This window comes from Coregonus clupeaformis, chromosome 15, assembly GCF_020615455.1.
Source record: "Coregonus clupeaformis isolate EN_2021a chromosome 15, ASM2061545v1, whole genome shotgun sequence".
NCBI lineage: Eukaryota > Metazoa > Chordata > Actinopteri > Salmoniformes > Salmonidae > Coregonus > Coregonus clupeaformis.
The window spans coordinates 64,872,224-64,892,114 of record NC_059206.1 but is presented as its reverse complement, the minus strand read 5'-3'; the positions used below and the strand labels follow the sequence as shown (position 1 = coordinate 64,892,114).

Below are 19,891 nucleotides of genomic sequence, written 5' to 3'. Positions count from 1 at the left end.
CGTCAGAAAACACACGACTCCAGCATCAGAACAGAGTTATAGAAACAGACAGAGTACGTCAGAAAACACACGACTCCAGCATCAGAACAGAGTACGTCAGAAAACACACGACTCCAGCATCAGGACAGAGTTATAGAAACAGACAGAGTACGTCAGAAACCACATGACTCCAGCATCAGGACAGAGTTATAGAAACAGACAGAGTACGTCAGAAAACACACGACTCCAGCATCAGGACAGTTATAGAAACAGACAGAGTACGTCAGAAAACACACGACTCCAGCATCAGAACAGAGTACGTCAGAAAACACACGACTCCAGCATCAGAACAGAGTTATAGAAACAGACAGAGTACGTCAGAAAACACACGACTCCAGCATCAGAACAGAGTTATAGAAACAGAGTGAGAGTATGTCAGAAAGAATGATCCAGAAATCACTTTATTTGTGACGTATTGCCTCTTCCTTCATACTCCCTCTAGGTATCTATCCTTCATACTCCCTCTAGGTATCTATCCTTCATCCTCCCTCTAGGTATCTATCCTTCATACTCCCTCTAGGTATCTATCCTTCATACTCCCTCTAGGTATCTATCCTTCATACTCCCTCTAGGTATCCATCCTTCATACTCCCTCTAGGTATCTATCCTTCATACTCCCTCTAGGTATCTATCCTTCATACTCCCTCTAGGTATCTATCCTTCATACTCCCTCTAGGTATCTATCCTTCATACTCCCTCTAGGTATCTATCCTTCATACTCCCTCTAGGTATCTATCCTTCATACTCCCTCTAGGTATCTATCCTTCATACTCCCTCTAGGTATATATCCTTCATACTCCCTCTAGGTATATATCCTTCATACTCCCTCTAGGTATATATCCTTCATACTCCCTCTAGGTATCTATCCTTCATACTCCCTCTAGGTATCTATCCTTCATACTCCCTCTAGGTATCTATCCTTCATACTCCCTCTAGGTATCTATCCTTCATACTCCCTCTAGGTATCTATCCTTCATACTCCCTCTAGGTATCTATCCTTCATACTCCCTCTAGGTATCTATCCTTCATACTCCCTCTAGGTATCTATCCTTCATACCCACTCTAGGTATCTATCCTTCATACTCCCTCTAGGTATCTATCCTTCATACCCACTCTAGGTATCTATCCTTCATACTCCCTCTAGGTATCTATCCTTCATACCCACTCTAGGTATCTATCCTTCATACTCCCTCTAGGTATGGGTATCTATTGCTCCAGAGTGGCGCAGCGGTCTAAGGCACTGCACCTCAGTGCTAGAGGCGTCACTACAGACCCTGGTTCGATTCCAGGCTGTATCACAATCCGGCCACAACCCAGCGTTGCCGGGGTAGGCCGTCATTGTGAATAAGAATTTGTTCTTAACTGACTTGTTAAATAAAAAAATAAAAAATCTATCCTTCATACCCACTCTAGGTATCGATCACTGCACCACTTTTGAGCAGGGCCCATGGTGCACTACATAGGGAATAGGGTACCATTTGGGACATACACTAGATCTTATAATTCCCTCGCTACCTGGCAGAAAACCATTATTCAGAGAGCTTAAGGCTTCAAGGCAAGGCAGCCAACAGGTTTGCGAAATCCTTGTGTGTTTTTTTTTTTTGTCCTGACGTGTTTTTCATTCACAGGCAGCTCTTTGCTTTGGAAGCGCCAGTAGGTGCTTTGATTTTGTGACTCATCAGGAGATGAAGACAGCCAGTTGCTTTCACCTTAATAAGCTCCCCATCCCCGGTCTGTCTATTAGAGAAACTCAACGAAATGCCTCGTCAGTTGAACAACTGAATGCATTCAATTGAAATATGTCTTCCTCATTTAACCCCTCTGGATCAGAGAGGTGTGGGGGCGGAGGGAGCGGAGGAGAGGAGAGATTAACCTTTTTTCATCATTTGCATTTTCCTCCATTTTCTTCTTCTCTCTGTTTTTCCAGTTTGAGACTCCTGGAGTTAATTGAATTCCTGTTAACTTTATCACTGTGAAATTTCAATTAAAGAGGAGCTCTAATTGAGATTAATTCAGTCCAGAGATCTTGTAATGTATTACATAGGGATGGAGGCAGGTGAGGAATGGACTTTCCCTCAGTAGTAGCTGGTAAAGATGCAGGTCATTAAGACAGACTTTCCCTCAGTAGTAGCTGGTAAAGATGCGGGTCATTAAGACAGACTTTCCCTCAGTAGTAGCTGGTAAAGATGTAGGTCATTAAGACAGACTTTCCCTCAGTAGTAGCTGGTAAAGATGCAGGTCATTAAGACAGACTTTCCCTCAGTAGTAGCTGGTAAAGATGCGGGTCATTAAGACAGACTTTCCCTCAGTAGTAGCTGGTAAAGATGTAGGTCATTAAGACAGACTTTCCCTCAGTAGTAGCTGGTAAAGATGCAGGTCATTAAGACAGACTTTCCCTCAGTAGTAGCTGGTAAAGATGCAGGTCATTAAGACAGACTTTCCCTCAGTAGTAGCTGGTAAAGATGCAGGTCATTAAGACAGACTTTCCCTCAGTAGTAGCTGGTAAAGATGCAGGTCATTAAGACAGACTTTCCCTCAGTAGTAGCTGGTAAAGATGCAGGTCATTAAGACAGACTTTCCCTCAGTAGTAGCTGGTAAAGATGCGGGTCATTAAGACAGACTTTCCCTCAGTAGTAGCTGGTAAAGATGTAGGTCATTAAGACAGACTTTCCCTCAGTAGTAGCTGGTAAAGATGCAGGTCATTAAGACAGACTTTCCCTCAGTAGTAGCTGGTAAAGATGCAGGTCATTAAGACAGACTTTCCCTCAGTAGTAGCTGGTAAAGATGCAGGTCATTAAGACAGACTTTCCCTCAGTAGTAGCTGGTAAAGATGCGGGTCATTAAGACAGACTTTCCCTCAGTAGTAGCTGGTAAAGATGTAGGTCATTAAGACAGACTTTCCCTCAGTAGTAGCTGGTAAAGATGCAGGTCATTAAGACAGACTTTCCCTCAGTAGTAGCTGGTAAAGATGCAGGTCATTAAGACAGACTTTCCCTCAGTAGTAGCTGGTAAAGATGCAGGTCATTAAGACAGACTTTCCCTCAGTAGTAGCTGGTAAAGATGCGGGTCATTAAGACAGACTTCCCCTCAGTAGTAGCTGGTAAAGATGCAGGTCATTAAGACAGACTTTCCCCTCAGTAGTAGCTGGTAAAGATGCAGGTCATTAAGACAGACTTCCCCTCAGTAGTAGCTGGTAAAGATGCAGGTCATTAAGACAGACTTTCCCTCAGTAGTAGCTGGTAAAGATGCATGTCTTAAAACATCTGTTTAAGTTCATCTTCTTTCCCCAGAGCAAATGCAATAGACCCAAGATCAATACCAGGAAGATGTGTATGGTAAACAAGAGCAACACAGGAGGAAAGTGTGGCTAAATGATGGGCTACTCTATAAGCGGAACTGGAACTGAAATCTAAATTACAGTGCCGTGAAAAAGTATTTGCCCCCTTTCTGATTTTCTCTATTTTTACATATTTTTGATACTGAATGTTATCAGATCTTCAACCAAAACCTAATATTAGATAAAGGGAACCTGAGTTTACAAATAACAAAAACAATGGATACCTATTTCATTTGTTTAATTAACAAAGTTAATTAAGGCAAGTTGTCCAGGTCCTGAGGCAGCAAAGCATCCCCAAACCATCACACTAACATCACCATGCTTGACTGTTGGTATGAGGTTCCTACTGTGGAATGCAGTGTTTGGTTTTCGCCAGGCATAATGGGACCCATGTCGTCCAAAAAGTTGACTCAAGTTTGCCAAAAAGCACCTGGAAGCACCTGGATGATCATCAAGAATCTTCGGTCCCATTATGCCTGGCGAAAACCAAACACTGCATTCCACAGTAAGAACATACCAACGGTCAAGCATGGTGGTGGTGGTGGTGTAATGGTTTGGGGATACTTTGCTGCCTCAGGACCTGGACGACTTGCCTTAATAGAAGGAACCAAGAATTCTGCTCTATATCAGAGAATTATGCAGGAGAATGTCAGGCCATCAGTATGTGAGTTGAAGATGAAGTGCAGCTGGGTCATGCAGCAAGACAATGATCCAAAACACACAATCAAGTCTACATGAAAATAGTTAAAAAGCAAAAAAAAAGTATGTTTTGGAATGGCCTAGTCAAAGTCCAGACCTAATCCCAATTGAGATGTGGCAGGACTTGAAACAAGCAGCTCATGCTTGAAAACCCACAAATGTCGCTGAATTAAAGCAGTTCTGCATTCAAGAGTGGGCAAAAAATTCCTCCAGAGCGATGTGAGAGTGTCACGACTTCCTCCGAGGCTGCCTCCCCTCCTTGTTCGGGCAGGCTTCGGCGTTCGTCGTCACCGACCTTCTAGCCACTGCCGCTCCATATCTCATCATTCCGTTTGTCTTGTCTTGTCAATTACACAGCTCAGCACTAGCAACCCAAAACCATACTAAATGCTAGCCTATTTATCATGTCAAATCTGTGTATCAGTGCTGCTCGCCTATGTTTTACAAATTCACTGTGATAAAAATGGCACATAACCTAGCCCTGCCTAAACCAATGGTTACTGTGATAGAAATGGCACATAACCTAGCCCTGCCTAAACCAATGGTTACTGGGATAGAAATGGTATAGGCCTATTGCACAGCTTAGCCCAATGGTTTATGGGATATTATAGATGACAAACAGCCTGTAAGCCCAATGGTTTATGGGATATTATAGATGACATAGACAGTAAGTGTTAGTAATGACAAACAGCCTGTAAGCCCAATGTTTGCATCTGTCAGTAAGGGACTATTAAACCCCCTACTTAAAGGCTGGTCAGGGCTTAGTGCTGTTACATCAATCCTCTGAGAGCACAGCCCACCCAACACACAGCCAGCCAGCCACCCAACAGACAGCCAGCCAGCCAGCCAGCCACCCAACAGACAGCCAGCCAGCCAGCCACCCACCCAACAGACAGCCAGCCAGCCAGCCACCCAACAGACAGCCAGCCAGCCAGCCACCCACCCAACAGACAGCCAGCCAGCCAGCCAACAGACAGCCAGCCAGCCAGCCACCCACCCAACAGACAGACAGCCAGCCAGCCACCCACCCAACAGACAGCCAGCCAGCCAGCCAGCCAGCCACCCAACAGACAGCCAGCCAGCCAGCCACCCAACACAAAACCAGCCAGCCAGCCACATAACACACAAAACCAGCCAGCCAGCTACCCAACACTCAGCCAGCCAGCCAGCCACCCAACAGACAGACAGCCAGCCAGCCAGCCACCCAACAGACAGCCAGCCAGCCAGCCAGCCAGCCCCCCACCCAACAGACAGCCAGCCACCCAACACACAACCAGCCAGCCAGCCACCCAACACACAACCAGCCAGCCAGCCACCCAACACACAACCAGCCAGCCAGCCACCCAACACACAGCCAGCCAGCCAGCCACCCAACACACAGCCAGCCAGCCAGCCACCCAACAGACAGCCAGCCAGCCTGACAAGAGTGTAAAAACAGCACACACACTAACATTCAGGAGAGATTGTGCCACCCACTGCCATTCAGGAGCCATCCTGCCCATGTGTAGGCCTACTACATTACAAAATACTCTGTTCCCAGATTTAACCTAGGCCTAATTGATGTTTCTGTTTTGCAATCCCTGAGTCAATGTAAGCCTAAGCCTATGAAATTGCAATGTTCTTTGTCTATTTCCAACCTCCCAGTATGTATCCATTAGCATTGCTGAAGAAGACCGACAGAAATCTCATACATTACTTAGTCTTTCTCATAACCTACATTCTGCATCATCTTCTATTCTGGCTAGGCTACATTCTCATTTATCTACGGGTTCCCCTGTATGAAGTCTGGTTCTCCTATAACATGTCCTATCCCTGGACACTGACATTTGAACTTCTATCATTAGGGTTTTGCCTTTGCTTTGAAGCCCATCAGTGATGCGGCTGCTGCCTCTCTGCACAGTGAGAGAGGACCCCTGGGCTTTGGCAAGGCCTTGGGCTGCGTCCCAAATTGCACCCTATTCCCTATGTAGTGTACTACTTTGACCAGGGCCCAGGCCCAGGCCTGCTTCTGAAACTCTACTCTTCATATTGTGTGGTTCAAAGGCAGGACTTGTGTTGACTCTTGACTGACTGCTTTACGTATTTCTCTCACGTGTGACAGTGTTTTCCTTGCGTGGTCAACATATTTTCTTCTTTAACGTTCCGATACAGGGACACCATGGTTAAAACGTGAACAAACACGGCATGGCAGACTGATTACATTTTTTCTCTCTCCAACAATTGTTTTACTATTTTCCATAAACCATGACCACTGAGTTTGTGTTCAACACTGACAATGTTTGTCAGGTTTAGCTTAGTTAGTGACGCACAGGATAGAATAACATAGAATATGACAGGGTAGAATCTAGAATGTTGACTGGATAGAATTTAGAATGTTGACTGGGTAGGATCTAGAATGCTGACTGAATATAATCTAGAATGCTGACTGGATAGAATCTAGAATGTTGACTGGATTGAATCTAGAATGTTGACTGGATTGAATCTAGAATGTTGACTGGATAGAATCTAGAATGTTGACTGGATAGAATCTAGAATGTTGACTGGACAGAATCTAGAATGTTGACTGGACAGAATCTAGAATGTTGACTGGATAGAATCTAGAATGTTGACTGGCTCCAGAAGAGGAATTGTGCAGTTTACTGAGTGAGTGAGGGTATGTAAACACCTCTCTAGTATGTGTGCCACTGAGGTTTCCAAATCACAGGAGTAGGTTCTGTCTGTCTTCCTGTCAGAGTGTGACGGTATGATTTGACTTGACTTGTCTGTCCGGTCTGTGTGACCAATTAAATCTCTCATGAGGACATACATGATCAAATCCATCTAAATAGCCTAAAGTTAACTCATATCTGATGTCTCATCATTCCAGTATGCAAGAAAGCATGCAAGAATTTGGAGAAGTTTTTACACATCGATGAACTGAGGCTCCCTGATGTATCAGCACACTTTTCCACATCTGCTTGCCATACAGCTGTTTCCACAGCACAACAGCATACTTTTTTGCCACCTTCAAGACGTTACATTTAAGTCATTTAGCTGACGCTCTTATCCAGAGCGACTTACAAATTGGTGCATTTTTACATAATATAAGATATATAGCTCTAAAAACACGTGTTAATAAATCACAGTGAATACAAAATCTAAATCACTTTTCCACTATACTCACTTCAGCTCAATCTAAACAGTAGGATCAACTCTGTTTCCTCAGTCAAAAACCACATACATTTGGCTCAATCTTGAGGAAGTAGCTAATGTTGTATTCCGTTTGTACACCATCAAGCCTGCTGAAAATAACTGCATAGCTCTGCCAAGCAGAAGTGACGCATGGAATTCTCCCCGCTTAAATTATTATCTGACAGAGGATGATATTTAGCTTCATTTTAAGACGACCTGACCCACACATTACATTATTATAGTCCAAGGCAAAAATCTATTTGTGACACTAAAATGTGCACTATATAACCATTCAGTCAATCCTTATGTCCCTGCATAGGGTCATAGTCGGTCATTGACCGCTTGCTTGCCTTCACAACATGTTGCGCCGCGCCAGAGAACCTGAGGTGCCACAGGTGGGCTTCTATAAACGGCTCCCATAATGTGATTCCAGGCTCTGGAGCACGGATACGGAATATGAAGCTAACTATATTCATTATGTACACAGTTTTCCACTACCTTGACAGCCTGACAGCAACCTTTGGCATATCATATGCATTCGCATGAAGGTATTAAAGAAGCTGACTAGCTACTATATCAATGACAAGGCAGCTTTAAAGCCGGACACAGACGCTGGTACAACAAGCAAACGCTCCACACGGGCTGGTACTGTCTGTCTGGACAGTTATCCGGTCAATTCACTGCATGAATTCTGCTCAAATTCACATAGGGGTTCCCCACTAAACTGATAGTGACAGCCTGGAATAAAACACAGTTCGCTCTAGCTAGCCTGGCTACGGCTGGTTACACGACATTAGCTAGCTAACTCGTAGCTAAGAAGCCCTTATTAACTCATCACGAAATAACGGTTTAACTAGCATCATACTTACTCCGCTAGCAAATGCGATATCCCTCCTCGTCCAACTTCGGCAGGATTTCTTCAAAAACACACTGGCATTATAAAACGGTCAATATTTTTAATCGGCCGCTGATATCTCGAAATAGACAACAATATTTCTATCGTGCTCTCTTCATAGCGCCGACCCGGCTCTGTGTTCCGCCATTTTGGTTGTGATGGGAAATCCGTCGCTCACCGCATTTTAACACGCACAGAGGTTTGTTTGGCTGCTGTCGGGTCACACTATGCAATTTTGGAAAGCACCAAAATAACATTTCATTGTGTTATAGCCGTGTAACAGATGTATAAACTACACTATATATAAACTAATCATTATCTTTTTACAAACTAAGTTATAAAACTTTGATTGTAAAATTCGGACTTGCAAGCCTACACAAGTATTGGTTAAATACATAAAAATGCATAGGGTATATATAAAATGCCTATAATACAATTTATACATAATTTTAAGTATACCTTAATGTGAAGTGTTATTGAAAATGTTAATTCCCCAGACAAAAACAAAACATAAACGCAACATAAAACAATTTCATTTATTTTATTTAATAAAATGAAACAATTTCAAAGATTTTACTGAGTTACAGTTCATACATGGATTTCACATGACTGGGAATACAGATATGCATATGCTCTGTTGGTCACAGATAAAAGGTAGGGGTGGATCAGAAAACCAGTCAGTATCTGGTCTGACCACCATTTGCTCCATGCAGGGCGACACATCTCCTTCGCATAGAGTTGATCAGGCTGTTGATTGTGGCCTGTGGAATGTTGTCCCAATCCTCTTCAATGGCTGTGCGAAGTTACTGGATATATTGGCGGAAACTGGAACACGCTGTCGTACACGTCGATCCAGAGCATCCCAAACATGCTCAATGGGTGACATGTCTGGTGAGTATGCAGGCCATGGAAGAACTGGAAGATTTTCAGCTTCCAGGAATTGTGTACAGATCCTTGCGACATGGGGCCGTGCATTATCATGATGAAACATGATGTGATGGCGGCGGATGAATGGCACGACAATGGGCCTCAGGATCTCGTCACAGGATCTCTGTGCATTAAAATTGCCATCGTGTCCGTAACTTATGCCTGCCCATACCATAAGCCCACCTTGCAGCACTCTGTTCACAACGTTGACATCAGCAAACCGCTCTCACACATGTCTGCCATTTGCCCGGTACAGTTGGGATTCAATCAGCGAAGAGCACATTTCTCCAGCATGCCAGTGGCCATCGAAGGTGAGCATTTGCCCACTGAAGTCAGTTATGACGCCAAATTGCAGTCAGGTCAAGACCCTGGTGAGGACAATGAGCACGCAGATCAGCTTCCCTGAGACGGTTTCTGACAGTTTGTGAAGAAATTATTTGGTTGTGCAAACCCACAGTTTCATCAGCTGTCCGGGTGGCTGGTCTCAGACGATCCCGCAGGTGAAGAAGCTGGATGTGGAGGTCCTGGGCTGGCGTGGTTACACGTGGTCTGCAGTTGGGAGGCCAGTGGGACGTACTGCCAAATTCTCTAAAACGACGTTGCGGAAGTGCCTTATGGTAGAGAAATTAACATTCAATTATCTGGCAACAGCTCTGGTGGACATTCCTGCAGTCAGTATTCCAATTGCACACACCCTCAAAACTTGAGGCAGCTGTGGGTGGCATTGTGTTGTGTGACAAAATTGCACATTTTAGAGTGGTCTTTATTGTCCCCAGCACAAGGTGCACCTGTGTAATGATCATGCTGTTTAATCAGCTTCTTGATATGTCACACTTGTCAGGTAGATGGATTATCTTGGCAAAGGAGAAATGCTCACTAACAGGGATGTATCTTTATTACCTTTTTAAAAACAAGCACATAGATTTTATTTTGTGAAGAAGTATTTAACTTCATTTTGAAAGAACGTCATTCGTAGTCTGTTAATCTGCTGTATTTTAAAGAAATTAAGTTCATGAAGTGAGCTAAACAATAGAGTGCACAACATTTGAGAGGAATAAGCTTTTTGTGCGTATGGAACATTTCTGGGATCTGTTATATCAGCTCATGAAACATGGGACCAATATTTTACATGTTGCGTTTATATTTTTGTTCTAGCCTAGCCCTAGATCCTCTCATAATTATAATTCCCCCGCTGAGGTTAGTACTAGAAAGGTAGCCTAATCAGGACTATTCTGCCACCTAGTGGCAAATCTCATCATTCTTAAAATCCAATATTTGCTTGTATCATGGGTTTTTTATGTGGAGGTATACACTGAGTGTACAAAACATTAGGAACACCGTCCTAATATTGAGTTGCACCCCCTTTTTTGCCCTCAGAATAGTTTCAGTTCGTCTGGCCATGGACTCTACAAGGTGTCGAAAGCGTTCCACAAGGATGCTGGCCGATGTTGACTCCAATGCTTCCCACAGTTGTGTCAAGTTGGCTGGATGTTCTTTGGGTGGTGGACCATTCTTGATTCAAGTTGGCTGGATGTCCTTTGGGTGGTAGATCATTGATGATACACAAGGGAAACTGTTGAGCATAAAAAACCCAGCAGCGTTGCAGTTCTTGACACACTCAAACCGGTGCGCCTAGAACCTACTCCCATACCCTGTTTAAAGGCACTTAAATATTTTGTCTTGCTCATTCACCCTCTGAATGGCACGCACACAATCAATTTCTCAATTGTCTCAAGGCTTAAAAATGCTTATTTAACCTGTCTTCTCCCCTTCATCTACACTGATTTAAGTGGATTTTACAGTTCACATCAGTGAGGGTTCATAGCTTTCACCTGGATTTACCTGGTCAGTCATGGAAGGAGCAGGCGTTCCTAATGTTTTGTACACGTAGTGTATTTTGAACGGCTTTCTGATGGCACCTCCCGTCAGAACATGCCTTCTCTGTGGATCTGCGCCGTATCTGGGACGTGTTAGCGAGAAAAAAATATAGGTTCTACCGAGATTTGAACTCGGATCGCAGGATTCAGAGTCCTGAGTGCTAACCATTACACCATAGAACCCTGTGGTTTAAGAGGTTACATGTTATGTATTTAATAGAGTACCAATGCTCTGTAGCGGTTATTTTCTGTGGTGGAGTACTATTTCACTGGTGTCTTTTTATTTGAAGTGTCTGCAATCCATATCGCAGCAAGGAATATTGGCCTTTGGTTTGCTTTTTTGGGGGGGCTTGTTCCCCCTCCCTTAGCTAGTAAACGTCACAACAAAATCCCGGAAGTGTCAGTCTGAACCCCGTCGCCGTTAGCTAGCTGAGTGTTTCAAAATCTATTTTCTAGATCGTCGCATTTTAAACAGCTTATACAAACGAAATACTCCTAATTATCTTTTAGAAAATGGGAACCAGAGACGATGAATACGATTATCTGTTTAAAGGTAACATTACAACATGATTCTCGCTATCGCTAACAAAGCTAGCTAAGGTTTGCTAGCCAGCTGTTTAGCTAGTGTCAATCCTTTTAATTTGTGTCTGTGAAGTATGATATAGCAGGCGTGTGAATAGCTCTGGATTGACACAGTATTTGTTTTATAAACAAAAAATACATATTGATAAATTATAAACACAAATTGTAAAGCAGTTGGATTGCAACGTTAGCTAGCCAAACGCCCAACGCTAGTACGTTCGCTAGTTAGCTAGCTAGCTAGCTAAAGTTAGCTGCAGCTGTTTCTAAACAAAGCTGACTTTTGTATGATTAAGTGAGGTCGGGGTGTTTCCCGAGATAGCTAGATGGCTAGTTTAGCTAGCCAGCTGCTTAGCTTGGCTACATGCATCGAACATTGGTTATTATCTAGCTACATTCATCCGTAGATAAATAATGTGAAGTTATTATCATCCTTTCCTGTTTTTTTTTCTGTGCTGTTTAGTCTAAATTTCACAGATGTCATGTGTTGTGGCTATCTGTTTTGTTGTTGTCTATTTCAAACTGATTGAACATAAAAAGCATAGACTAAGAATTAGCTACACACCACTGTTGATTTTTGACTGTGTCACTGCAAAAGTGAATGGTGGTGGTCAGATATTTTATGTGATGGAATCTTGTCTATGTAGCTACACGTGATGTAACTATGTCATATCCCCATGTAATTGCTACACGTTGACCTTTTGGCAGGGCCTGATTAATGCAGGGGCTTACAGGGGCTGAAGCCCTGGGGGCCAAACCCGTAGGCAGAGAAAAATGGAAGTGTGTGTGTAATCCGGCCCTGACCTTTGGGGTCAATAAAGATTTAATTGAATTGAATCTAATCCATCAGCGATTCATTTCGTGTTCCAGTGGTTCTGATAGGAGACTCGGGTGTGGGCAAGAGCAACCTGCTCTCTCGTTTCACCCGGAATGAGTTTAACCTGGAGAGTAAGAGCACCATCGGAGTGGAGTTTGCCACCCGCAGTATCCAGGTGGATGGGAAAACTGTGAAGGCTCAGATCTGGGACACGGCAGGACAGGAGCGCTACCGGGCTATCACCTCAGCGTAAGTATGCTGTAGGGTAAAGTTGCCCCTAGATGCTGATCTGGGGTCAGTTTAGCATTTCCCCCACTAATGGTTAGGACTGGGGAGGGGGAAGCTGATCCTAGATATGTACCAGGGTTTTGGCGCTGGACAAGTGACCGGGAAGATTTCAATTTATCGAACCTTTGAGAAATTTACCAGTCATCCATATGTAATATATTCCATTTAGCAGATGCCACTTACAGTCATATAATATGTAATATATTACATTTAGCAGACACCACTTAGTCATGTAATATATTACATTTAGCAGACGCCACTTAGTCATGTAATATTCCATTTAGCAGACGCCACTTGGTCATGCACGCATTCATTTTACGTATGGGTGGTCCTGGGAATCGAACCCACGACCCTGGCATTGCAAGCACCGTGCTCTACCAACTGACCTACAAAGGGCCATATGGATTGGGTGCGTAACCCATTAGGCTTTCCACCAACGCAGCCAGCGCCATCAATAAACGAGGGATATTGGCCAAATGAGCCAATGTCCTTAAAAACGGCCTATAACTAATTACAAAAACAAAATTCCTCGTGTTTTGATCTGTAGCATATGCAAAACTTTATAGCCTATTGTTTTATTGGTTTTTACTTTCCTAAAACAATAATTGTCCACCTCACTGTTCAGTTGTCTGAGATTTGAGCACTAAATGCATCAGGGCATTGCATTAGGGCATTGCCACCACAATCTGATGCTGGCACTAAGACCGCACTCAACGAGCTGTATAGAGCCATATGCATATAGGGTGGCAGGTAGCTTAGTGGTTAAGAGCGTTGTGCCAGTAACCGAAAGGTCGCTGGTTCTAATCCCCGAGCCAACTAGGTGAAAAATCTGTCGATGTGCCCTTGAGCAAGGCACTTAACCCTAATTGCTCCTGTAAGTCGCTCTGGATAAGTAACTAAAATGACTAAAATGTAAAAACTAACAAGAAAATGCTCATCCAGAGGCGGCGCTCCTAGTGGCCGGTGATGTAAATGCAGGAAAACTTAAATCCATTTGACCTAATTTCTGCCATCACATGTCACCTGTGAAACTAGAGGGTAAAACCTCTACATTGCCTTCAGAAAGTATTCACACCCCTTTACTTTTTCCACATTTTGTTGTGTTACAGCCTGAATTTAAAATGGATTAAATTGAGATGATGTGTCACTGGCCTACACACAATACCCCATAATGTGGAATAATTGTTATGGCAAGCCTAAGTTCAGGAGTAAAAATTTGCTTAACAAGTCACATAAGTTGCATGGACTCAGTCTGTACAATAATAGAGTTTAACGTGATTTTTGAATCACTACCTCATCTCCATACCCCACATATACAATTATCTGTAAGGTGGTTCAGCCAAAGACTCAGTACTAACATTACATTTACATTAGCATCATTTAGCAGACGCTGTTATCCAGAGCGACTTACAAATTGGTGCATTCAACTTATGATAGCAAGTGGGACAACCACTTTTTTTCTTCTTTTTTTTAATGGGGGGGGTGGGGGAGGGTGGGGTAGAATGATTGCTTTATACTATCCCAGGTATTCCTTAAAGAGGTAGGGTTTCAAGTGTCTCCGGAAGGTGGTCAGTGACTCCGCTGTCCTGGCGTCGTGGGGGAGCTTGTTCCACCATTGGGGTGCCAGAGCAGCAAATAGCTTTGACTGGGCTGAGAGGGAACTGTGCTTCTGTAGAGGTAGGGGGGCTAGCAGGCCAGAGGTGGATGAACGTAGTGCCCTCGTTTGGGTGTAGGGTCTGATCAGAGCCTGAAGGTAAGGAGGTGCCGTTCCCCTCACTGCTCCGTAGGCAAGCACCATGGTCTTGTAGTAGATGCGAGCCTCAACTGGAAGCCAGTGGAGTGTGCGGAGGAGCGGGGTGACATGAGAGAACTTGGGAAGGTCGAACACCAGACGGGCTGCGGCGTTCTGGATAAGTTGTAGGGTTTTAATTGCACAGGCAGGGAGCCCAGCCAACAGCGAGTTGCAGTAATCCAAACGGGAGATGACAAGTGCCTGGATTAGGACCTGTGCCGCTTTCTGTGTGGATAGGGGTTCAGCCAAAGACTCAGTACTAACATGTCCTTGTGGATAGGAGGCCAGCCAAAGACTCAGTACTAACATGTCCTAGTAGATAGGAGGCCAGCCAAAGACTCAGTACTAACATGTCCTAGTGGATAGGAGGCCAGCCAAAGACTCAGTACTAACATGTCCTAGTGGATAGGAGGCCAGCCAAAGACTCAGTACTAACATGTCCTAGTGGATAGGAGGCCAGCCAAAGACTCAGTACTAACATGTCCTAGTGGATAGGAGGCCAGCCAAAGACTCAGTACTAACATGTCCTAGTGGATAGGAGGCCAGCCAAAGACTCAGTACTAACATATCCTAGTGGATAGGAGGCCAGCCAAAGACTCAGTACTAACATATCCTAGTGGATAGGAGGCCAGCCACTGTGCTTGCTCTCTGAGGGTCTAGACCTGGGTACTGTAAAGCTCTGAGGGTCTAGACCTGGGTACTGTAAAGCTCTGAGGGTCTAGACCTGGGTACTGTAAAGCTCTGAGGGTCTAGACCTGGGTACTGTAAAGCTCTGAGGGTCTAGACCTGGGTACTGTAAAGCTCTGAAGGTCTAGACCTGGGTACTGTAAAGCTCTGAGGGTCTAGACCTGGGTACTGTAAAGCTCTGAGGGTCTAGACCTGGGTACTGTAAAGCTCTGAGGGTCTAGACCTGGGTACTGTAAAGCTCTGAGGGTCTAGACCTGGGTACTGTAAAGCTCTGAGGGTCTAGACCTGGGTACTGTAAAGCTCTCTGAGGGTCTAGACCTGGGTACTGTAAAGCTCTGAGGGTCTAGACCTGGGTACTGTAAAGCTCTGAGGGTCTAGACCTGGGTACTGTAAAGCTCTGAGGGTCTAGACCTGGGTACTGTAAAGCTCTCTGAGGGTCTAGACCTGGGTACTGTAAAGCTCTGAGGGTCTAGACCTGGGTACTGTAAAGCTCTGAGGGTCTAGACCTAGGTACTGTAAAGCTCTCTGAGGGTCTAGACCTGGGTACTGTAAAGCTCTGAGGGTCTAGACCTGGGTACTGTAAAGCTCTCTGAGGGTCTAGACCTGGGTACTGTAAAGCTCTGAGGGTCTAGACCTGGGTACTGTAAAGCTCTGAGGGTCTAGACCTGGGTACTGTAAAGCTCTGAGGGTCTAGACCTGGGTACTGTAAAGCTCTTTGAGGGTCTAGACCTGGGTACTGTAAAGCTCTTTGAGGGTCTAGACCTGGGTACTGTAAAGCTCTGAGGGTCTAGACCTGGGTACTGTAAAGCTCTGAGGGTCTAGACCTGGGTACTGTAAAGCTCTGAGGGTCTAGACCTGGGTACTGTAAAGCTCTGAGGGTCTAGACCTGGGTACTGTAAAGCTCTGAGGGTCTAGACCTGGGTACTATAAAGCTCTGAGAGTCTAGACCTGGGGACTGTAAAGCTCTGAGGGTCTAGACCTGGGTACTGTAAAGCTCTGAGGGTCTAGACCTGGGGACTGTAAAGCTCTGAGGGTCTAGACCTGGGTACTGTAAAGCTCTGAGGGTCTAGACCTGGGTACTGTAAAGCTCTGAGGGTCTAGACCTGGGTACTGTAAAGCTCTCTGAGGGTCTAGACCTGGGTACTGTAAAGCTCTGAGGGTCTAGACCTGGGTACTGTAAAGCTCTGAGGGTCTAGACCTGGGTACTGTAAAGCTCTGAGGGTCTAGACCTGGGTACTGTAAAGCTCTCTGAGGGTCTAGACCTGGGTACTGTAAAGCTCTGAGGGTCTAGACCTGGGTACTGTAAAGCTCTGAGGGTCTAGACCTGGGTACTGTAAAGCTCTGAGGGTCTAGACCTGGGTACTGTAAAGCTCTCTGAGGGTCTAGACCTGGGTACTGTAAAGCTCTGAGGGTCTAGACCTGGGTACTGTAAAGCTCTGAGGGTCTAGACCTAGGTACTGTAAAGCTCTGAGGGTCTAGACCTGGGTACTGTAAAGCTCTTTGTGCACTGTTGTTAAAGGGCTATATAGGTACGCTGACTTTTATGGATCAAATTGACCATGCCTCTTTGTCCCCTGTTGATGATGTCATGGTGCAGGTACTACCGAGGAGCGGTGGGGGCCCTGCTGGTCTATGACATCGCCAAGCACCTGACCTATGAAAATGTGGAGCGGTGGTTGAAGGAGCTGAGAGACCATGCAGACACCAACATCGTCATCATGCTAGTGGGCAACAAGAGTGACCTGCGCCACCTCAGGGCAGTGCCCACCGACGAGGCACGAGCATTCGCAGGTTAGAGATGCTGCGCCATTCTGAAGGAGTGTCAGGCACAGAAGAAGCTGTATACATTTCTGTTTTATACTTTCCTTAATTTATGATGCTGCTGACTCACAAAAATGTATGTTTAATAGCACTTTTTATGCTTGCATTCATTCCTGTGGAATGTTCCATAACTGGTACAGTCTCTAATATTCCGTAACTGGTACAGCCTGGTACAGTCTGTAATGTTCCATAACTGGTACAGCCTGGTACAGTCTCTAATATTCCGTAACTGGTACAGCCTGGTACAGTCTGTAATGTTCCATAACTGGTACAGTCTGTAATGTTCCATAACTGGTACAGCCTGGTACAGTCTGTAATGTTCCATAACTGGTACAGTCTCTAAGTTATTTTCTTACGTTGTTTTTTTTCCCCTCAGAGAAAAACGGTTTGTCTTTCCTTGAGACGTCAGCCCTGGATTCCACCAACGTTGAAACGGCTTTCCAGACCATTCTGACAGGTGTGTGTGTGTGAATGTCATTTTTTTAATGTCACATCTGTTGATTTGATCTGCTATCTTGGCAAGACAGACTGGATATGACCTAATCTTCTCTCTCCCTCCTTCCCTCTCTCTCTCTCTCTCTCCCTCCCTCTCTTCTCTTTCTTCCTCCCTCTCCCTCCCCTCCCCTCTCTTCCTCTCTCCCTCTCCTCCCCTCTCTTCCCCCCTCTCTTCCTCCCTCTCTCCTCCATCAGAAATCTATCGTATTGTCTCTCAGAAGCAGATGTCAGAACGTCAGGAGAGCGACATGTCTCCTAGCAACAATGTGGTCAACATCCAGGTGCAGCCCACTGAGAACAAACCAAAGATGCAGTGCTGTCAGAACATCTAGCCCTGCCCACGTTACCACCGTACCACTACACCTCTACCCCCTCATATACCCTGTACCCCCACCTCTACCCCCTCATATACCCTTTACCCCCACCTCTACCCCCTCATATACCCTTTACCCCCACCTCTACCCCCTCATATACCCTTTACCCCCACCTCTACCCCCTCATATACCCTGTACCCCCACCTCTACCCCCTCATATACCCTTTACCCCCACCTCTACCCCCTCATATACCCTTTACCCCCACCTCTATCCCCTCATATACCCTGTACACCCACCTTGTTTTAGCTTGCCTGGTGCCCCGTTTGGGTGGAGATTTCACTTTAGAACCAATGAAATGGTCTCTCAAATGTGCACATTTTAGGTGAGGTAAACTGGCTGCACCCACTAACTTACTCAGTTTCATAGGAGTAGTCCCCTCCTCCATTCTCCCCCCCCTCCCCTCCATTCCCTCCTCTCCCCCTCTCCCTCCCTCCTCTCCCCCTCTCCCTCCCTCCTCCTCTCCCTTACTGATCATGATCTGAGAAGCCTAGTCAGTGTCTGTAGTAGTGTGTTCCCCAGCTGAGCCTTTTTCAGACAGGAAGGCATTTCTATCTATCACTTAGATGTAATACTGTTGATGCGCTGACATGTCTTACACAGAAATGTCTTAATATATGATTGTGATTTTTTTTTTCATTTTCTTCAATTTATGACTTCTTCCATTTTGTGTGTTCCTTGATTTTTACCCATCTTTTTTTAAACGTTTTTTTTTTCTTCAAATATTGTATCATATTTACTACTAATGTGTATGTATTTAAAGCACACTGAGAATGCTCTGATGTGTCTCTGTCTACGACCCCCCCTCCCACCAGTTAGCCTAGCTCCCTCCCCCTCTCTCTAGTACAACGTAATGGTAGTTTTTCAACCACGTGGATGTATTAAGCAGTGTACTAGATAGAACGTGTGCTCCCTGGTCCCTTGCGGTACGTGGAGTTTATCTGATTGCTGTAAATAGCTAAGTAAAGACTTGTGCATTAGATCTGTTTGCTGATGGCTTCCACCATGCCATGGACAGACAGGGGGCAGGCATCAAACTACCCGACATGTAGAGGAACAACAGCTTTGTAAAATACTTTAACCGTGTCCCAAATGGAACCTTATTCCCTACAGTATATAGTGCACTACTTTTTGTACCAGGGCCCATAGGGAATATGGTCAAATGTAGTGCACTATGTAAGGAACAGAGTGCTATTTGGGACACATATATTTTTTGTCACTTTGTTTACAGTCAGTCTGTGGCAGGTCAGCTTTGCATGTTATGATGATGACATCACTTCATGTTTTTATCTTGGTTTAAAAGATGACTGAGTTATCATAACTCTCTGACTGAATTTATGACTGAGTTATCATAACTCTCTGACTGAATTTATGACTGAGTTATCATAACTCTCTGACTGAATTTATGACTGAGTTATCATAACTCTCTGACTGAGTTATCATAACTCTGACTGAATTTATGACTGAGTTATCATAACTCTCTGAATGTGGAACACTGCCATTGCCCAGAGCATTCATTAGGCTAGACGATGACCGTGGTAAAAATAATATAGAAGTTTGTCCATTAACATTTCTGAACTCTCTTGGATACATTGAGAGTACATAGTTAGAGATGTCTTTCAAAATATAGTTTGAGATTTCTGTAGCAGGGAGAAAGTGACTAGCGTTATAGTCAGTCAGGGTTTGGGGTCAATTCCATTTAAATTCCAGTCAACTCAGGAAGTAAACCTCATCCCAATTGCACATTTTCCTAATTGAAAAGAGTTAGAGAGAATAGGTATTTCTGTTTTACTTTGTGAATTGACCGGAATTGAAATAGCATTAGTCAGTCAAATTACAAATGAGGTTCCTATTTTCAACATGATCAAACGACAGAATAATGATCTGTAGTGTTCTGGCCCACCGACTAACCAACACGTTCTAGGTATTTCTCTTCAAGTAATAACTTCTCTTGAATATGCATGTATAACATCTAGTGTAAATGTGATGCTATAGTATATTCTATGCAGCGACAGTCAGACACCAGAGAATATTAGTCGAAATAATTTTATTTGACGAAATATCAAACTGTGAAAAAGATATGTCATGAAATGAA

General features: G+C 44.5%; 2 protein-coding genes and 1 non-coding gene across 3 annotated transcripts in view; 1 reads left to right on the top strand and 2 right to left on the bottom strand.

Moving 5' to 3' along the window:
* The window catches only part of LOC123492695 (C-myc promoter-binding protein-like), a 75,177-nt gene extending 66,897 nt beyond the window's left edge, over positions 1 to 8,280 (bottom strand). Inside the window, exon 1 of the mRNA XM_045225476.1 lies at positions 8,116 to 8,280. The gene's annotated coding sequence lies outside the window, so the exon portion shown is untranslated. The remainder of the gene's footprint in view (positions 1 to 8,115) is intronic.
* Positions 8,281 to 11,056: 2,776 nt separating this feature from the next.
* On the bottom strand, positions 11,057 to 11,128 carry trnaq-cug. Its single transcript has one exon. It is a non-coding gene; the product is annotated as a tRNA-Gln (tRNA).
* Positions 11,129 to 11,209: 81 nt separating this feature from the next.
* Positions 11,210 to 17,847, top strand: LOC121546368 (ras-related protein Rab-11A). Its single transcript, XM_041857583.2, has 5 exons — positions 11,210 to 11,498; positions 12,395 to 12,590; positions 16,706 to 16,899; positions 17,306 to 17,386; positions 17,620 to 17,847. Exons 1-5 carry the CDS (start codon positions 11,459 to 11,461, stop codon positions 17,754 to 17,756), a joined length of 648 nt encoding a protein of 215 aa, XP_041713517.1. The 5' UTR covers positions 11,210 to 11,458; the 3' UTR covers positions 17,757 to 17,847.
* Positions 17,848 to 19,891: the final 2,044 nt, after the last annotated feature.